The sequence below is a fragment of the Mastomys coucha genome, unplaced genomic scaffold, assembly GCF_008632895.1.
Source record: "Mastomys coucha isolate ucsf_1 unplaced genomic scaffold, UCSF_Mcou_1 pScaffold16, whole genome shotgun sequence".
Lineage (NCBI taxonomy): Eukaryota > Metazoa > Chordata > Mammalia > Rodentia > Muridae > Mastomys > Mastomys coucha.
Window position 1 is genome coordinate 31,333,463 of NW_022196898.1, and position 20,830 is coordinate 31,354,292.

Here is a 20,830-nt window from a genome sequence, read left to right on the forward strand (position 1 = left end):
CCTCTGTGCGCCTGCGCATGCTTTGGCTTGCCTGTGGTGGCCATAGAACAAGTCTGTGAAACTTAAAACCTTCTGGCCTTACATGGGTGGGGCTTGAACGTAGGTGGTCAGGCTTGTGAAGTGGGTGCCTCATCTCCTGAGCCATCTTACTTGCCCCTGGTGTTTCCTTCCTGAGAGTTTGGCATGCCTGTCCAGGGCAGAAGAGAATGCCAGGTCCCCTGGAGCTGAAGTTACAGATAGCTGTGAGCTGCTCACATACATGGGTTCTAGGAGCTGAGCTGGGGTCCTGTGGAAGATCAGGAAGTGCTCTTAACCCTAGAGCCAACTTGCTAGAACTAACAACTGTGTTAATGACTCTCTTGCCTCTGGGAGTCCTCAAGGCTAACCTTATATGGTAATACTTTTTAATAGGACTCACTCTTACAAAGTCTGACCTCATCTTCCCTGAAAGAAAGCCCTGGAGGTTGCACATCACCAGGATCTCAGGAAAAGGCGCCCAAAAAAGGTAGTTACACCTCTTACTATACCTTCTTTGTGAGCTCTGTGTTCCTCAGTGTCCTGTATTTTGAATTATTTATAGCAAAGGTATGTTTGCTTTTCTTCAACTTTTAAAAATGACTATGCAATTGACTGGGTGGCTTGAGAACACAGAAGTTAATTTCCCAGTGCCACTGACTCTCCAGTGCATTGCAGTTCCTGTCTCAAAGGCTCTTGTGAAAATTAAGTGTTAGAGTGCCTTTATGCCCCCAGCATACTCACAAGGACAGCTGGGGGGATCATTTAAGGTAAACCTGTATTGTGTGTGTGTTGCTTTAGCCATGCAGATAACACAACATACTACCTGGACTTTTTATCCAGACATAGACACAGGGACAGATTAGCAAGCCTCTCTGGGCCTGGGAACTATCCGTAGATGGCCATGGTTGTGAGAGTTTTAATACTTAGGAGTGCATAAGGAGTCCCAAGGAAACTATGAGCGTAAACACATATTAAATGTGACCTGTGCATTGTTGATGCCATTTCTTTTTTTAGTGTCGTAACACATGAAGCTCAGTGCGACTGAAAGCAGGGGTGATTTGTAGAGACTGTGGTGTGTGGCTAGCATTCAGTCTCCCTGACACATACATAGACATGGGTCAGAAGGGAGAATCTCAGCTGATGGGGTACTTCCTTCAGAGTGGCCTGTAGGCAAGCCTGTGGCTTGTCTTCTTGATTAATTAATGTGGTAGGAACCACCCAATGATGGGTGATGTCACCCTTGGACTGGTGGTCCTGCATTGTATAAAAAATAGGCTAAGCCAACCATGGGGTGTGAGCATGGAATAGCATTCTTCCATGGGCTCTGCTCCAGTGCCAGCCTTGAGCTTCTGCCCTGGCTTCTCACAAGGGTGGACTATGATCAGGACATGTATACCAAATAAACCCTGTCCTTCCCAAGTTGTTTGGCAGAGTGTTTTATCACAGCAACAGAGAGGCAAATATGGATAAGTACTTACTATAGAGTGTAATTTCTGTCATTTTACAGATTAAGAAAACAAAAACAAAACAAAACAAAAAACTGAAATGCAGAGATTTTGAAACACGTACCTAAGGTCAGTTGTGGACACACAGTTTGACTCTGACCCCTAAATCCTGGTTCTTTTCACAGCCCCAAAGATTTTAACAGTGAATCCAGTCATGGATGCTCTTCAGATTGGAATAAAACAACTGTAAAGAGGAAGTGATTTTTAAACTTAGTTATTCCCCCACCCCCATCCCCAATAGCCATAAGGAAAGCAGCAGAATTCTGACTTTTCAGTGACTGGAAGTTAGATCTTGGTGGAAATCAAAACTGCTATTATACAGGGACAGTTGGCTCCCTCTATTGGATGTCTCAAAGTGTTAGATAGAGTCCATATAAATAGAAGCATTTCTGTAAAAGCTGAACTTAGTCTTGTGATGTGGAGCTTGAACCTGTACTGAGGAGGCCTGAGCGTGCAACAAGGCAGCCCTTGGCGCCTTCTTCATGTGCGATGAATCTTGAAGGGTTGATGGCCTGCCTCTGACTAGATCTCTGAGATGAATTGCATCAATCTGTGCATCTTAATTAGGGTTTTTTGCATATTAGATACACTGTGTTCACAGCAACTCTTATAAAGGAAAACTTTTAATGGGCTGGCTTACAGTTTCAGTGGTTTAGTCCACTATCATCAGGGTGGAGAAGCTTAGCACCATGCAGGCAGACATGGTGCTGGAGAAGGAGCTGAGAGTTCTACATCGTGATTCACAGGCAGTAGAAGGAGACTGTGCTGCACGTGCTTGAGACTGAATAAGCATTTTTGCATTCATAAATTAAGTGTGTTCAAATTTAATTGGATAGCTTTGTTTTGTAAGAAAAAAGAGATTTATAGCCAGGCATCATCGCATATGCCTACAATTCCAGCACTTGGGAGGTAGAAGAAGATGGGTCAGGGGCTCAAGGTCAGCTTCAACTATATAATTCCTCTCTCCAAAAGAAGGGGTCAGCTGTTAAGAGCATGTAGTATTACTGTATTCCAGAGGACCAAGTCCAATTCCCAGCACCCGTGTTGCCACAGGCTGGGTTTCTGCGGGGACCCCTTATTCAGCAGGGTGATGAAAGTTCTGGCCAGGTGGGCAAGGGATTCGGCGAGTAACAGACAGAAACGACACAAAGAAGTGTGGGATCTGAATGTATTTGCCCAATATAAGAATCAGGCTTATATAGTATACAGAAACAGGATGAATGTCAGGGATCACATAGGCAGGTAGGCTGTCACATCAAAGTCAGTAAATCAAACAACCAGGTGTAAATGATTCCTTCAGAAGTGTTCTCCCCCACTGGGCTACCTTGGCAGCCCTAAGTAAACACCCAACTATGTAATTCTTCTGGGCTGTCAGAAGTATGCACCAGGGGGTCTCATTCTTGCTAACCTCTGTCATGAATTACTTCACTTTAGCCCTGGGAGTGATTCCTGGGAGCATTTGTGACAGACTCCCAGTTTGCCAGGGGAGCCTACCAACTTTCTCTAATATGTAAAGTAGTTTTCCATAGACTAACTTTGTTGTCAGTAAACTTTAATGCCTGATCTTTTTCATGCTCTCTGGAGACAATCTGTCTGATAAGGCAGCTTCCTTGTGGGAATCCCAAGCTAATAACAGCTAGGAAATCAATTAGGATCATTGAAACACTGTGGAGGCCAGGAAACAATGTTAAATCTCAGTTTTAGCTATAACGAAATATTTCTCAGGGCACCTTTATACCTGAATAAAGAAAGCACATAGATCTCTCCACAGACTTTAGCGGAGACCAATCTGGAACACATCAGAACTAGGAGATGTCAGTGACTGACCACCTCAGGAGACTGGCTCTCTGTGAAACGTACGCCTCAGGTCTATGATCAGGTTTTTTAGACCTGTCATGCAGACACAACTGAAGTAGACGAGTGCTGCATGACACCATGTGAGGCATCTCACAGCTACTGGAGCTTTTGACTCATATGACCTCTGAGAAGGGCATCTGCATTCTTAGTCACATGTATACACACACACATACACACACACACACATACATGCATTCACTTAAAAGTGAAACATTTTAGAAAGTATGACAACACTTGTTTGAAGGAAGGTAAATGAATCTATTATGCACTGCATGGAATGAGAAGGATCTAGCACTGTGCTCTGCCTCCAAACAGATCATGATGGGGAACCTACTGAAACCTGGGATTCCTTGCTATCAAATGAAAATGAAGGAAGTTCGGTTTTGGTGAACTGTGTTACTCCTGAACTTGAGCAGCCCAAGGAAGGTCAGGTGGCAGCTGACGACCTTGAGGAAGAAAGAGAGAAGGGTGGCTTTACAGAAGATGACCTCACCACCACTGACCCACTGCTCTCCACGTCTCCGAGTGTCATAACACCCACTGAGCCAGCCGAGCCAGCCAAGGTACAGTGGTAATGGATGCCATGGCACTGTGGTATGCATGAAATAGAACCATCCAGTATCTTGTTTCTGTCGTTGCACCTCTGTGTCTTTTGATAATGCTATTATATTTTCAAGTAGATGTTACTCAAGTCAGTTGACTTTCAAGGTCAAGAAAAGTTTGCCCTTGGCCGAGTGAAGCCAAGTGTTCACTGGAACCTGTCAGGCACAGTAAGATAATTTAAAATATTGCAGAACCATATAGTGTATGTGTCTGTAAGTGTATATGTTTCCTTAGATCAAGTCATGCAAAATACAACGGTCTAGAACAGTTATGCAGTTGTTACACCGGTAGAATTTTAATATTACTTCAAAACATGAACAGTTTTAATGAGCAGTGTGAAGAATATTCTGGCTGCATAGTGAGTTCCAGACCAGGCCAGTGTTTCTCATTGTCTGTCCCTTTTACAGTGGATGAACAGGACCATCATCAGGACAGAAACATGATTACAGTGTTAGGGATACATTTGTGCTTTGTATAATAACTATGATTCTCTATGATAGGGTATGTCAGACTACTGTGCCTTTAAATTTTACAGTGTAGCACTGTTAGTCTTTATTTCCTCTGGATTTAATCTTAACCTATTAGAGCATCAGACTGCTAATGTCCATGCCTAGCCGTTATGAGTGGCTAAGAACTAGCTTATATCATACGTACTGGTGCCTTACATAATACAAATACAAACATAGTGCAGAATTCAAAGTTTGATCAAACCGTATCAGAGAGGCTTATGCAGCGCAGTGCAGAAGTACCCTTGCACCACGGGATATGCTCACATTGACACCCTCACTATTCTGCTAGACCACCTCCACAGGGAGATGTATGTAACAAGCAAGAGTCTGTTGAAAATATAGACAGGAAATTAGAACAAGGACAAGTAAGTCTAAGTTAAAATACAGTTTACACACCACAGTAAGGTCATAGTCTTATGAGGCGATGCTTGGTTTTATTCTTATGCTTTGCGATTGATCCTTCCCACTTTGAACTCAACAGTCCCCCTAGTACTGTTTATTTGTTGTTTCTGGGCATGAGAATGACATCCATGCTCCTTAGCGCCATCTGATAAGCTCGCAAATCCTTCTTGAATGCATGTTCCTCTCTTTTCGGCTCCCTAAACTTCAGCATCCTGATTCCGTGTGCATTGCTAACTGCAGCTAGGCACGCATGCTTTTCCTCTTCTCTGTAGACCTTCCTATTGTCCTCCACTTTCTCCCCCTCAGTCCCCATCATGCTTCTGGGCCCCCCGCCCCCTGTCAGTCTCACCTGAGAAGCCTCTCATCCCCACTCTGGTCCCTCACTGTTGCCAGTGCTGTCTGTGTCATGAGCCACATTACTTCTGTGATGGTGCCATCCATGCCTATGATGCATAGGAACCTTGAGACCATTCTGCATACTGATCTACCCCAGTGCCTAATGCGCTTGACACAGTGGAGCAATGGTTCCCAACCTGTTGGTCTCAATCCCTTTGGGGTTGAACAACGGCCTAAGACCATCTGCATATTATATATTTACATTATGATTCACAACAGTAGCACAATTACAGTTTTGAAGTAGCAATGAAAATAATTTTATGGCTGGGATCACAACGACCTGAAGAACTGTGTTAAAAGGTCACAGCATGAGGAAGGTTGAGAACCACTGCTCTAGATGCAGAGCATTGCTGCTTTGCTGTTTTGCTGCCCAGTCTGACATCCTTATGGTGAGTGATTCATTTCTGTGTCTTCCATCCAGAAAACAAATGAAGACAGAAACACAAAGAATAAAAAGACAACGAATAACAGAGTTTCCAGTGCCTCTGGCAGGTAAAAGTCTGTATGGGCTCTAATTCTAGCAAAACTCACCTTACTCTAGAATTTATGTAATAAATTCCACTTGCTGTCAGATTTTTCTAGTCATTTCCATTGTCAGCTGGGATGGATGCTTCATGATGAAACCCTCAGTCGGTTTAACTCTTTCATAGAAAAGTCATCATTTTAGGCATCTTCTCACAGTTTTTCCTCTCCGGCTGTGTTTTTTCCCTAATCTCACATACAGCTCCTTGTCTAAAGTTCCTGCATTTTGATGAGCCGGCTATATAAATGGCCATAAAGCTAAAAATCAGCACTTTTTTTTCCTATTACGTGCGTTTGCAAACATGGGAAAAAACTGAACAGTTTTCACAGATTACATGGGCTTATTAAAATGATAGGAATTTGAAGTTAAGCATGTTGGCACAAAATCCAGCACTCCATAGGCTGAAGCAGGAGAATTATTTTGGGTTCGGGACAGATGAGTAATATGCAGATGAGTGACTAGTCCTGCCATGCAGTAAACCTTATTCACCAAGAGAGAAGGTAGGCTAGATTTTCCCATAAAAATCCTAAATACAGGGTCTTATGCTTCCAAATTTATAGTTAGAGCATATCAAGTAACAGAATAATACAATAACATATTCAAAGAGTGATTAAAACCTACTTGGCTGGTATTTTTCATGTAATTTGAGATATAGTCATGTTTCTTTAAAAGGCTTTATAAATATCCAAGAAGAGAACTATAGTTCAAAGTTATAATGTTTAAATTATGTTGAGTGGAACTAAGCAAACATGACTTCTTTTGACTGGATTATTTTCAAAGCAATTATATAATTCATTACATCCAGTCATCATTTTGTTTCATTTTGTTTGAGATGGGCTCCCACACTTAGCGCAGGGTAGCCTGAAACCCACTGTGTATATCCGGCTGACCTTGAACACGCATTAATCCTCCTGCCTTAGCCTTCTGAGTGGAGCAGGTAGGTGTGAGGTGGCTTTAGAATACACCTGGCTTTAGAATACAGTTTTAAATAGCTAACTACCAGGTGCAGTTCTAACTCATGCTCTTGGTGTGTTTGGAATGTTCCAGGCTGATGACCTCTGAGTTTTTAAAGAGATCCGGTCCCACAAAAAGAAGTCCGTCTGCAGCTACCTCCTCTCACTATTTAGGGAGTTTGAAAGTCTTGGACCAGAAGCCACCACGGAAGCAGAGCCTAGAGCCAGACAAGGCTGATCACATAAGGGCAGCTGTTTATCAGGTAAAAGGGGAAGTATTTCCAAAACGAAAATGGATTGTTTGCACAGTGCCTGTGCATCAAATAATAAGGGGACCTTCCGAAATGATGGCTGGACACTCACTGTCATTGGGGGGTAGGTTTTTTCCTTAAAAGTATGTGAGAAATCCTGAGAGCTTTTCTCAATTACTTGCTGCCATATTTTGTTTAAAATATAAAAATAGTGTTTTTAAGGAAAGAGAAGATATTGTTGTAATTTATAGAAATATAGCTAAAGCCAGTCTGTTGTAAAATCTACATGCACTTTATTCTGTTCTTATGAAGGTTTTTGTTGGTCATGATCAACAATTTTTTTTAAGTTTTTCTTTCCTGAAATTTTGTTAAATTTCACAGACTAATTTTCCTAATTTTTTCACAATTTCAAGAAAAATTCTGTTTTGTTACACAGAATATAACCTATTATGGAAAATTTTACACTTGAATATCTGTAAAATATTGATATATTTAACTATTATAGGAAATCATTTAAGTCTTGCAATAAAGAAAGATGATACACATATGATTTTCTTAAGCAGCCATATTATTCATCTTCATGTTTTACAGTATTTTTGGAAAGAGAATACTACTTTAGATAAGACATACTAATTTCATGTTTTTTTTAAACTTTCAACAAATATTTTAGACAAGGATAATTCTATATCATTTGGACACCTTATAGCATCATACAACCTTTTTTTCTTTAATTTCACAGGAGTGGTTAGAAAAGAAAAATGTGTATTTACATGAAATGCACAGAATAAAAAGAATTGAAAGCGAAAACTTGAGGATCCAAAATGAACAGGTATCATGGAAGACAGAATCATAAAAGATAGAATTTTATGTCTGTAAAATGTCTCTGGATATTTAATGTTAGCGAATGAACTTTTTTAAGTGGTAAAATGGACATACTGGAGAACTGATTTCGTCTTTTCAGTTTGGGTTCAATTTCACTTTTACAGCATAAAAACAAACATTGTAAGTTTTATATGCATAGGCTAGATACAGCAGGGCTGACTGTGAACTTAGGATTTGTATGACCAACTGATTCAGTCACAGAAATTGACTTTGATCAGAGTTTAGCCAAGAACTTAGAAGCTATACACTGGCTTTGTTTTCCTGTTCTGTTTTCCAACTCCTGCTGTGACCAGAACTCTTGTCCTGCCCTCACTGTGATTTCACTCTGTTCCTCTCACCTCCTGTGAGCTCGCCGATCTTTTTTTCCTCCAACTTCACTGTATCGATCCACACTAAAGTAGGTGGACAGGGAAGCATTCCTAAAGTGAGCAGCACTGGGGCCAGGCAGTTCTTTGTGCAGTGGCCTCCAGAGGCAGCGCCTCTGAAGGCCTTTGTGCTGTTAGATTTGCTGTGTGTGCTCTTGGGTTCTTTCGCTTCTGAATTATGTCACCTCTGTGATGCGATCTAGGTCTTCTAAGTTTGAACAGTATTCGAGGTTGAATATTGGATTTAATGAGGTTAGTAAATTCATTATGTTTGTAACACAGCCCTACATGTTTTACAGTGCTGTTGCCTTATTTAACATTTGGTATATGTTCATGTTATAGGAAAATTATGTCTCAGTATCAAAACAGGGATCAAACCCAGCATCATACCCAGTGTGCCTTGGGCAACTTACCTTAGTTAATAATCTTTTAACTTTCATGATATTGTTTTACTAAACAGTTTATAGGACCAGTTAGCCTGACATAGTTTATTTTGAAAACATTTATTAGCATCCTCCCAAGGTCAATAGATGCTTCTTTCTCATGAATACTAAGTAGGTCAACATGATAAGTGCTTTGATATTATAAAAAGCAGGGAATAATTGGAGTAACAATTTTTGTAGATCAACTTGTCCAAATCATTCTGAATAAGTTAGCTACTTTGTAGCTTCCTTATATGGTAACTGTTGGGATATTAAAGACAAATACATACTTCTATATTTATGTGTAGACTTACACTCCTGTGTAGACACACCACTGTATGCTTTTTGTTTTTGTTTTTGTTTTTTAAATCAAAATAGAAAAAAGCTGCTAAAAGAGAGGAAGCATTGGCATCATTTGAGGCCTGGAAGGCTATGAAAGAAAGAGAAGCAAAGAAAATAGCTGCAAAAAAGAGGCTGGAGGAAAAGAACAAGAAGAAAACAGAAGAAGAAAACGCCGCGAGGAAAGACGAGGCCCTCCAAGTGAGTGTCCCAGGCCGACTCTGCTCTTGGTGCCCTTCAGTGCTGGGCTTGAATGCAGGATCTCTTCTTGTACTTAGGCTGATCTCAGAAAAGCCATGGCAAGTAAGAGTCACTCTGAACTTTTTTTAGGCATTTGAAAAATGGAAAGAGAAAAAACTAGAATACCTCAAAGAGAAGACCAGAAGAGAGAAAGAATATGAAAGAGCAAAGAAACAGAAAGAAGAAGAAGCAGTTGCTGAGAAAAAGAAAGACAGTTTAACTGCTTTTGAAAAATGGTAATTCCCCCCAAGATGTGCAGTTCCGTAGTTTCATGTTAATGCCTGAGACTTCCCTAGGAATTAATGACTGCTTACAGGTCTCCTCATGTCCCTCAACCTCATTGCTTTCGCAGCTACAGGAGGGCATTGCAGGTGTAAAATCTCCTTTAACCTCCCATTGTTTCATGTTCTCCCACACAGGACTGAGAAAAAGGAAGCTCTCCTCAAGCAAAAGGAAAAGGAGAAAATAAATGAGAAAAGGAAGGAAGAGCTGAAGCGAGTGGAGAAGAAAGACAAAGACAAGCAAGCCATCAGTGAATACGAAAAGTGGCTGGTACGTGTTACATGCAGATGAACTCGACCCTTTACCTGACTTTTATTCCTTCTCTGCTTCACCATTCCCACTCTCCATCCTCCTGGAGTGCCTCTGGTTGAGCTCAGCCTTTCCTCCTCTGCAGATCAGATGCCCCCATGGCCTCTCAGTTGTGTCTTTGCTTCTGAGCTTGACTCAAGCATCTGAGCTCGCACCAGGTGTGATGATGTTCTAGGCCTGCATATCTGTCTCAGTCCCTTCCCATCATGCCCATTCTTACTTCTATGCTTCGTGCCTCTGATCTCATAGAAAGCAGACAGATGCATGGAGGGTACAGTGTCTTGTAGATGCAGTCAGCCATTGCATGCAATAGCACTGAGGTTAATGGCTAGGAACCTAGTCTATTTCTTATACTCTTTTGATGTCGCTGATGATCTATGGAAGGGGGGTTCATGTAGGCACTGTCTAATGAAAGGGATCAACTGTGAGGCTGGAAGGTACAGTATCCAGCTGCCCTACATGTGTGAGTAATAAATATTTGGATTTAATTTACATATTAATTAATTTACACATTACTTTTGGTTACTTTCAAGAAAAAAATACAGTTTTCTATTTTAAAACAAATACTCATTTTCTTAATTTTAAATAAATAATACCCATGAATACTATACTTTGTGCAAGTAGATGGCATTCTTATGATTGGGTCACATATAAAATTTCTCTACAATCCATCTATCAGGGTTTTTGTTTTTGTTTTTTTTCTTTCTTCATAGCTCACTTAACTGAATCCATCCTCTCTAAAAGCATCAGATTAGGGTTTAGTTTTGTTTTGTTTTGACTTGCATATCTCAGACTGAACTTGAGTATGTTTTCATTCATAAATATGTATCAGGAATGTATATTCTGTAAATTGTCTCATCATAGACACACACATTTTTCTATTGGGTTGCCTTTTTCTTACTGACTCTAGAAGCCTCTGTAGTAGGGAAATTTACTCATGATTTCTGACAGAAGATGCAGGTTTCCCACCCACTCTACTCTTGCTTTCTCAGCTTTGCTTATTAGTGTCTTAGGCCATGCCTATTCCAGTGTTATTTTGGATTTCTCAGTCTTTTCTTTTGACCTTTGATTCTCAAACCTAGCTGAAAAGACCTACCCAGTCTCTCTCATTTGTTTGTAGCTCCCATATAGCTTTCCATTTCCCCTGCCTGCCCTCAACTTATTTTCATGCATAACAAGAAATTTGATCTCAACTTAATTTTCCCAGGATGTGTGTTTTACAAATGAATGCATCTTCTCCTGGTGGTGCAAGAACTCATCAATCTATGCCTGCCTTGGGGGTTCTGTTTCTTGACTTTGTGCTCTACTGGCCAGTCTCCGTATATATGTAACTTTTCTAGCGCTAGCAGTTCCATTGCTAGGCTTCATGTATCATGCATCTGGGTGATACACCCCCACATCACACTTCTCTCACACTGTTTCTTCCTGGGATTCTTTATTTTTCATGCACTTTTCAGAATTAGCATTCCCTACAGCACACAAGACCAACTTTATTCCTTAAAAGCAGAAGACATGATAAAGCACGTAGGAGTCAAATGAATAATCATGCATGTCTGACCCAGGCCAAGTCTTCAGGAAATGCAGCCCAAAGCTCTCGGATAGAAACAAACGACCTTAAACTCATGATAGAAAGGTGTCCATTCTCTCCAAGTCGCAGTCCTGACTGTGAAAAGCAAACCTCATTTGCCAGTTTGTGGTGGCTCTTGTACTGCTTCATGACAATTCCACACAGAGAAATAACAAATTAAATGGTCAGTATAGCTTACAGTAGAACCCTATCTTTAAAAATGAAAAATGAAAAAGTGTGATATTTGAATGAAGTGGTTGGTATTTTGTGATGATCTTTTAAGTTAATGCTTGATTCGTTTTATTTTTAAAATGTTAGACTACTTCCCATATCAAATGATCTATGTTCTGCTGATATCACTCAGGCAATTAAATTTCAAAGTTTGAATTTTCCATTTTATTTCCACATATCCTTGAAACTGGAGTAGTATTCCCATTGCTGAGCACACTGGACTTTTGAACCATGATTAGTGTTGACACATTCCTGTTCTCATCAGTACTTGGGAAAACAAAACATCCTCAAAACCTTAAAGAGTTGCTAGCATATCGCACCGCACAGTAAAACTTCACCCAGGAGTGTGCCCCAGAACGTGAACACACAGCACACTATTGACCTGCTCTCCAGCTTAGCCATTTGTTTGTTTTAAACTTTCTGCTGGCAGAGGAAACTATGAAGCTGATAGGAAACCGCTGGCAGGGGAAACGCCCACAGCTGACAGGAAACCTCTCCAAATTCTTTTACCTATTCTAACATTGTTGTCTCCCGTTACCTCATAGTGAGGGTGAGAATTACCTGTTTCTACTCCTGGATTTTTCAGCTTCCTACTTGTAAGGGCAAACTTGTTTCAGGTTTTCTCTTGGAAGATAGGGTTGGAGAAAAAGAAGCATAGCTGCATCAGGTGACGTGTCGACAGCCTTTTCTTTGGAAGGTTCTGAACGATTCCTCTTGGCTTCAGTAGGAACAGCGAGCGTGCAGACACCGTCCACAGCGAGGCTGTGAATGTTAAGACCTCGCTTCACTTTTCTTGACTTACAAATATTGTCTTCAAATGGAGCTCTTACACTGCCACTGCCACCTTGTTATGATACGTCTCAATCTTCATACATACTGATGGAAGACGCAGACAGCCAGCATCCACTCTAGTGTCTTCCCCAAGCAGTCAGCCTGCAGAGACAGGGTTGTCTAAGGACCTCATGGGAACCATGGCTTTTCTGGGTCATAGAAGAAAGCCAGAAAGGAAGAACTGAACATTTGGTCTTAGCAGAGAATCAGAAACAGAGAGGCAATCTAAGTTTCAAGATGGACGAGCAAGTGTTATTCAAACACCAAGTAAAATGTTTCTAGATGAATGTGTAGATTTTGTATTAATGCCTAGATAGACTTTTCTTCAAAATAAGTATAAATGAGAAGGGGCTCAAATTTACCAGCTGTAATAATGTAGAAACATGAAAGATAACACTTGAGTGATAAGAGGAAATGCCACTACTAAAAGTGCCTTCTAGTCTCCTGTTGTAATTGCTTACTGCCTGCATCTGCTAACCTAGGACTAGTCTTGGAAGCTTCTAGCCTCTGAACCATCTTATCTAGGCCTAGAATGCTTTCAGCATCTGAGACTGCTGAATAAGCTCACCCTTCCTAGTTCTTTCTGACTTCTGGCTGACTGGTTGAACTCAGCTGTTCTATCTCAAACTCCTCTCTAAGATGACAGATTGTATTTGCCTTCTCCTGAATTGCTCTGCTTGGCCTCAAACTGACTCTGGCAATCTGTTCTAATCTTCTGGCTACTTCTTATTCTCTGGCTCCTTCTGTCTTCACCCAAGCCCAGCAGTTTATTCTCTCTCTGTAACCTTTCTATGAACAATTGTAAACCTGCCTCCTTTCTTCTCACCTTCTCTCTCTGCTCTGCTCTCTTAAGTAGCATCTCTTTTTCTCTCTTTTCTCATATGAGTTAGGCATATCCTATCCTGCCATATTTCTCTGATGTATTAATTTGTATGATGTTCAATTAGATATCAATTTCAAACATGGGTGCTTTCTTCTACAGACTAACTTTACCTTCATTTTTTGGAATTAAAAGTGTGTACTAAGGGCATGTCTATTCGAGCCAGAGGGACCAAAGGTGTGTGTGCTAAGGGCTGAGTCACACCACAACTAGAAACAGGTTTTTTTTTTCAGTAAATAATACAATCTTGGGTTCCACAATGTGATCAAATATTCTACAACAGCCACTAATCCTCTTTTCAACCAATAAAATAGAAATATTCTATCTCTCCCCTCTGCGAAGCTGCATTCTTTCTATCACTTTGAGTTATCTGCCTCACACGTCTTGGAACTTAAACAGAAATAAAAGTGAAATAACAAAAGCTGCCTCTACTCAGCAGCTCCTGCCTGCTCTGGTTCCTCTTATTCTGCCTGTCTTTACTTTACTAACGTGCTAGAAAGCTGGTGGACACTTCTGGGGCTCCTCACACTCTGCCATGCTCCCTCCACCCTTACTTTGTCCCCGTCGCCAGCATAACCAAAACCAAAGTAGAAAAGTTCTTGGATCTGACAAGTCACCAAGTGCTGTAACACTTGGCTCACTGTCCCTGTGTGATGTGGCATGCACACACACACACACACACACACACACACACACACACACACACACACTGTGCTCCTCCCTCTGTGTCTTCCCAGTACTCTCTGGCATACTTCCTAGCTGCAGTCCTTTAATACCTGAATTCTGGATAGTACCACGGCTTATTGTTACTTATGTCCCTTTATTCCCATCTGGCATGACTCTCCTGTCCCCCAAGCCTTGGTCCCAGTGGCTTCCTTTTGTTTTCTCTGGCATCACCAGCTTTTCCCCGGATTTTTCTGAGCTATGACCCTTGACACCTCTCTGCTTGAAACCTCTTCCCCCAGTGAGTCCCCACACACTGTGGCCTTCTAACAGGCGACGGCTCAGACGGATGCTCCTTTAATCCATGTTCCTGTGGGTGCACATTGCTCCTCTACCCTCTATTTTATAGAAACCCACACAATTTTGGATTCTGTGTTATTAATTTACCTGTTTCTCACTTGTCCATCTTGAAAGTTTTCTGATTGACAAAAAGTGTGTGTGTGTGTGTGTGTGTGTGTGTGTGTGTGTTTGCATTGATAAGCACTCTGAGTATGACCCCAAATAGAAGGTGACTGCTTGACATTTGAATGAAGGAACAAAAATCACAGTGTCACGGTGCCAGAAGAATAAAATCTCCATCAGGACCTTGGCGACTATCCCATGTGAGGACGTGATATGTGAGGAGCGGCACACATTAGTGGTGGCCAGAGACTTGCTATTGGTTAATGCCTTTGATATTTAGACTTTCAAGCTTTGCTTTACAGCAGGAAAAAAAATGTCGAAAGGGTTAGTGCAGTAAATAGAAAATTCTAAGTTATTGCCAAAACCAAAATAAAATGAAACTCAGTGTCTCCCGGGTCTGACATGCTTTCTAAATCTTTAATTGCTCAATCATCAAGGAATAAAGCCATATTATTAAATTGAAAAGCATCAAGGTGTCATAATCTAAGACTCAGTGTGGATGCTGGCGGGCAGGTCAGTGCCCACAGCCGCTTAAGAGAATAAAAGGTTGATCAGTGAAGCTGAACACAGGTAAACAGAGGAAAGGTTGGAGAAGGGAAGATGTGATGTGGGAGCTGAGGGAACTGACACACAGCCTGGTCTCTGTGCAGTTAGAGAAACAGCTGAACAAGAGACTCACAGCAAGAGCAACAAACTGTTTTACAATGTGCACAAGCTCAATAACAAACAAAATGTAAGACTAGACCTTTAGGCATCTGGGATGTCTTGCATTGCCATGGCACAGTCATATGTGGCTCTTTCCCGTCTCTGTACCAAAGGTCACCTGTGTTATCCAAAGGTCACCACTAACTTTTCAAAATCACTATGTTATAAAACTGCACACTCACAAGTTTTCTGTTTTGCTTTCTGAAGCACAGTCTTGCTGTGTAGACACAGCTAGCCTCCAACTTACAATAGTCCTCTCTCAGCCTCCCAAAAGCTGGGATTGTGTATGTGTCCCCATGCTGAGGACTTTACCTCTTGCACTAAAATCCTTCTTTCTCCTTCTATCCTCTTCTCCATTTCCTATGACCATCATCACCACCACCACCATCATCATCATCTACTTGAGGCAAGGTCTCACTGTATAGCCCAGGCTGTCTGAAACTCACTATGTAATCCAAGCTAGCCTCAAACTCATAGCAATCTGGCCTGAGGCTCCTGAATATTAGGTTTCTAACTTCCATGGCTAGTTGGACATAATTTTTATTATACCATCAACAACATTTTAAGTTAAGTGAACATTAAAGTAGGGTGAAGTCAGGCATGATGATTCACTCCCTTACTCCCGGCGGTTGGGAAGCAGGAAGATGGAAGATTAGAAGTCCGAGGTCCTCCTTGACTATGTAGTGATTTTGGTACTAGACTATACTTTTTGAGACTCTCAAAAAAAAAAAAACAAGCAAAATATGACATTAATACGGATTAATAGCAAATCTGTGCATGGTCGTACAAATCAGCAATATTTTCTAGCTACTTGATCTTAATAGCTAAGTAAACAACTAATTGCATACAGAGATCTTATAATGAGTTATTTTCTTTCAATTATCCAACTTAATAGCAAGTTCACATAGTATATATAACCTTAGAGTTTTCTGTTTTCCCCCCTTTAGGAAAAGAAAGAAAGACAAGAAAGAATTGAACGGAGACAAAAGAAGCGCCACTCCTTCCTTGAAAGCGAGACACACCCACCATGGAGCCCACCAAGCAGAACTGCGCCCTCAAAAGTATTTTGACCTTTCTGGTTCTTGATTTTTTTTTTCAGTTCACCAACTTTACTCATGGATTTAAGACCAGTCGTCTCATTATTTGTGGTTGGAAGACTCTGTTTCACTTCCCTGCGGGAGTTTCTGTGGAGCATGAAAGAGATACTTTGCAGTTTAATCAGTGGAAAACATTTTCTGAAGTGTCCTCATCAGATTGCTGGGACAATCTAGATGTATGAAGCTTTATCATGTCCTGACTGTCCTAAAGTGGGGTGATGTGTGGTCACTGAGTTCTGAGTCTCTTTAAAGCATGTTTGATCCCACTAATGAAAGACTGCTGGCTAGATGCACAATCATAGAGATGATTCAGGCTGTGGGGGCATGTGCTTCTAGAATGTAGTTTGGGCATTGAAGGTCCCTGGAGGCTATGGACGTGTTATCTCTTCTAACTGCAGTTCTTTAGGTCAGAGAAGTAGCTTTGCTGTGCAAGTTAGAGACTCAGTCAGTGGAGGCCGCAGAACTCTAGTCAGTCACTCTATTTGAGAGCTTTGCCTTAGGGTTTAATCTCAGTGCGTTTTGCCCACTTGAGGCTTACCTGACAATCGCAGCCACTTCTACAACAGGCTCGCTTCTGGAATGTTCTTTCTAAAGCCCATCTCAATCTCTTTATCATTTGATTGACACCAAAAAGCATCAGTTTGATGGTAGTGGTTTCTTATAGAGTAGTTGTGAAAACTTCAAGGTGACTATCAAAGTTTTTCTAGACAAAAGGTAAAAAGGTAATGGAAAGTGACTCTCACTTTCTTAACTAATTAAGAGTGGTTCAACCTGCATATCGAAGCGGTTGAATAAGAAAGAAAATTTGTAAAGATATTCAAGATCATTTATATTTATTATTTATTTATTTATTTATTTGACCTTTGTTTCTCCCTGTATCAACTGGTCCTATACTTGACTGGCCATCTCTTAAAGCAGGCAAATGGTTGGGATGCTGCTGTAGGCAGGGATGCAATGCAGAGACAATCAATGGAAAACATCGTTTCTACGGTTCTCTTAGCTCTTCTGTCATCTCTGCTGGACTTTTATAAATGTGATTTGTCAATTTTGTTGCAACTGTTCAGGGTAGGTATTATTAGCTTTACTGTGCAGATCAAAAGATTGAGACTTAGAAAGTCCAAACTAACTTGCCGTACAGCTAACATGTTGGGGGGGGGGGGGCACGTGACCAGATCCCAACATCTCTCTTGAAACCCATGTGACTTTTTACCTTTTTGTTCATCAACCTTGCAAATGCTTGTCAAGTCAGGGAGTTATTGGTGATACATGCTTCTTTCCTTACATCTATAATATGAAATGAGGATTCATGGGATTTAAGATACTCATCAAACATGTGATAGATATCAACAAAGCCAGCAACTTGTGTAAGACCCACTAAGCAGTATTGAATTGTGGGATGTGCTCAAAACAGAATGTCATGAGCTGCTTCGAAGCTTCACGAAGCAGATAGAATCACATCCAGGACATCTACAGATTAAAAATACTGCCAGAAGTGGTCACAGAAAGATTATCAGCAGTGTGCTGTCTGTCTGGGATTCAGGACTCACCTTTGTGTGGTTTCCTACAACTGCAAACAATCAAGCCTACAAGAATATAATGATAAGGGTGTCTTGTACTGAAGTAAATCAGAAGTGATAAAAAGTTTGCACATTGTAAGGAACTCACAGGAAAATCAGACAAAGGTGTAGCTGCGTCCAGGGATCAGAAACCCAAAGTGTTCGTGTTGTGATTTCCCACCAGGTGTGTACTTCCACTCCCAGGCAACTTTCTACAGTGTTGTTTGTTACTGCTGTTAGCGTCTAACTAAATCATGTCAAATGGCCGATTTCAGTTAACTAAAGTATTTGGGACATAAGGACTCCCTAAATTTTCATCATTACCATTTATTCACTGCATCTCCCCACCACGGACATAGGATCAGTGTGGGATGAGCAGAACAGTAGTCATTTGGCATATATTTTTAGCATACAGAAGAGCTCAGTTTTCTGATCCATCTTTGATGTACCAGTCACAGTCAAGCACTGTCTGGGACAGGACCCTCTGAGAAGACACCTCAATACTGGTTTCTTGAGATGGCCTCTGAAGAGAATGAAGTGACAAATGAAGATGGGCCCAATGGTCCCAAATGCCATTTCCTCAAATGTGATTTAGGATGGGTATATTTACAGAGTAAGTAATAGTTTTTCCCCCTACTTAACCCGTATTCACCCTGTGTGAGATTTATAGTTAAATAAGATTATCCTTTCTACTGCAGTCAAAATAAAGCAGAGCTTTGTACAGGGGGTGAACATCCAGTTCTGTAATGTGTCGGTCTGAATTACAGAGGGAAAAAACAAACCTGGTAAGATAATCCTAATATGTTTGCTTATTTAAGAAATAAGACTTTTTCTGTGTTTCCTTAAAAAGTACCAAATGTCAACATAGGTTAACTTATAATAATAAAAAATAAAACTCTGATATGAAAGTTAGTTCCATCATAGCAAAAAGATAACCATACACATCACAAGGAATAAAATGGTCCTTTAGAAGAGTTAAAGTTTCCTTAAGGAAATCTACCAAGAACAGATTGGAGTTAACAGTATTCCAGTAGCCTGTGTGTCACACTTGAAGGTGCTGGTTCACTAGTTGTTTTAGGTTGTAAAGATTATCTGCTGGTTTTGCTGATGTTTTTTACTGACAAAGCACTACCTTATAGGAGCTTGATAGCCACAGTTGGATGTTCCTTGGAGTGATGTAGCTTGTACTCAATCTGGACTAGACTCTATTTCTATCTTGAATTATCTTTTGAATTTGCCAACCTCAAATGCCTAATGTTATCATTCGGGCTGACAGCAAGCCCTTTGCCCACCTCCCCACAGTTTCGATCCACTACCATGCTCACACCAACTTCCTTTAACTGTGGTTGTTGCTGCTGAAGCTGGCTGTTACTGTCTCCCATTCCCCCTTTCTCCCCAGCCTTCCAGGAGAAACAGCTGTTTGGCTTCTCACTCTGCTATGAAAAAATAGTGGCCCTTAACTTAAATCCTAAATCATAGCCTAAAAAAAGAAGACAACAGAGACGGGAAGTTTCACAGATCAGGGGAAAGGGAAGGTGCATGTTAGTCAATGTTAGTCTCAAAAATAAGATAGTACAGGAACCAAAATTGCCTAATTTAACTTGACTCTTAGTTCAATTGTACTGTACTAAAAGGCATTTAAAAACCCATCTGTGTCCATTCTACACAAAGCAAATATGTTATTGATTTTTCTCATTCCTAGTTACACTGATTGATAGAATAGTGAAGTGCTCGGTGGGTGCGGAACGGGAGGCTTTTCCAAGCCCCTTTACTTAAACATGTCATGTGATACTGCCCTTTTGGAATGCTGTGCTGCACGTACAGTAATTGTATAAGGTTAATCAGTATGTGAGATTCTTGGTGCTTACTTAGGAAGTCTTTGGGATTATTGGGGAAATACATTTAATGCCTGCTCCTTAGTAATACATTTTTGTGTTATACTTAATTTATTCAAGTTAGCCACTTTCAGTTTAGTGTATTGAGTGTTATAATTTATTAGTTATATACCAGGTGTTAATAAGTGGGATGTGTGTTTATTTCTGAGCTAACGGTAAAATTTGTCATGTTGATATATCTTTCACTGGAAGTGAATGGTGGACAGGAAGTAATTTTCAACTTAAGGTTTGGATATGAAACTGACTTTACTGTATGGATTGCAAGTGTGACATAATAACTGTTAATAATGTTACTAAGCGATTGGAAAATGCAGATGAGGGAGGTCGACATGATTCCATCTCTCTGAGATGGCTGCAGCTGATGCGGTAGTTCCACCCACCTGTCTATTTTCTAGTGAGTTCTCTAGTGTTGCTGGATGTAGGGGGATGAAGGAAGGAGCTCCTATTCTACTCGGCTAGTTCTCCGTCTCTCGCCTCTCCCTGTCTTCTGCATTATCTACGTGTATATACATATATGTATGTGTTTATAATGGGTATCTGAACATTGAAATAAAATGAAATCAAGCCACAACTTGGTAACTGAAATTTTTACTAAACAACTTAGCAAGGACATATTTCCACACTAATATACCTTTAATCATTTTTATGATGTACCTGCAATTAAATTCTGATTAATTTATTCCCTTAAAGTGTCATAAGCATGTAGCCCACATCTTTGTAGTAAATATCAATAATAATGATGGCGAACCTCTCGAATCCATAGAATTAAGGAAAAAAATGACAAAACTCAAGGTAAGTTCTAGAATGTCAGAAGGCCCCTCAGGCTATGGAATAGAAGTCTCACGCAGAGGACCTCCCTGCTGCAGTCCTATGAAGTCCAAAGTCACAGGTAATCTGGATCATTTAAAGTAAGATCATCAGTGCTGCAAATGTAAAGACTCGGGCTTCTGCTTACACTGTATGTCACCTATCCCTGTATATTATATCCCCAAGCTTTTTCCTCTCCACTATGAAGTCACACATGCTACACCTTCAGTACGCGTATGGCGTGTGTTTGTGTGTATGTGTATAGAATAGAACTTAGGGT

At 40.7% G+C, this 20,830-nt stretch overlaps 1 protein-coding gene across 2 annotated transcripts in view; it reads left to right on the forward strand.

The window, feature by feature from the left end:
* Positions 1–20,311, forward strand: part of Map9 (microtubule associated protein 9) — a 34,747-nt gene extending 14,436 nt beyond the window's left edge. For both annotated transcript variants that reach the window (XM_031374172.1, XM_031374171.1), the window contains exons 6-14: positions 412–505; positions 3,696–3,943; positions 5,712–5,782; positions 6,861–7,029; positions 7,757–7,846; positions 9,065–9,226; positions 9,356–9,501; positions 9,685–9,817; positions 16,143–20,311. In XM_031374172.1, the coding sequence (XP_031230032.1) occupies positions 412–505; positions 3,696–3,943; positions 5,712–5,782; positions 6,861–7,029; positions 7,757–7,846; positions 9,065–9,226; positions 9,356–9,501; positions 9,685–9,817; positions 16,143–16,265 (1,236 nt within the window). In that variant the 3' untranslated portion in view covers positions 16,266–20,311. The remainder of the gene's footprint in view (positions 1–411; positions 506–3,695; positions 3,944–5,711; positions 5,783–6,860; positions 7,030–7,756; positions 7,847–9,064; positions 9,227–9,355; positions 9,502–9,684; positions 9,818–16,142) is intronic.
* Positions 20,312–20,830: the final 519 nt, after the last annotated feature.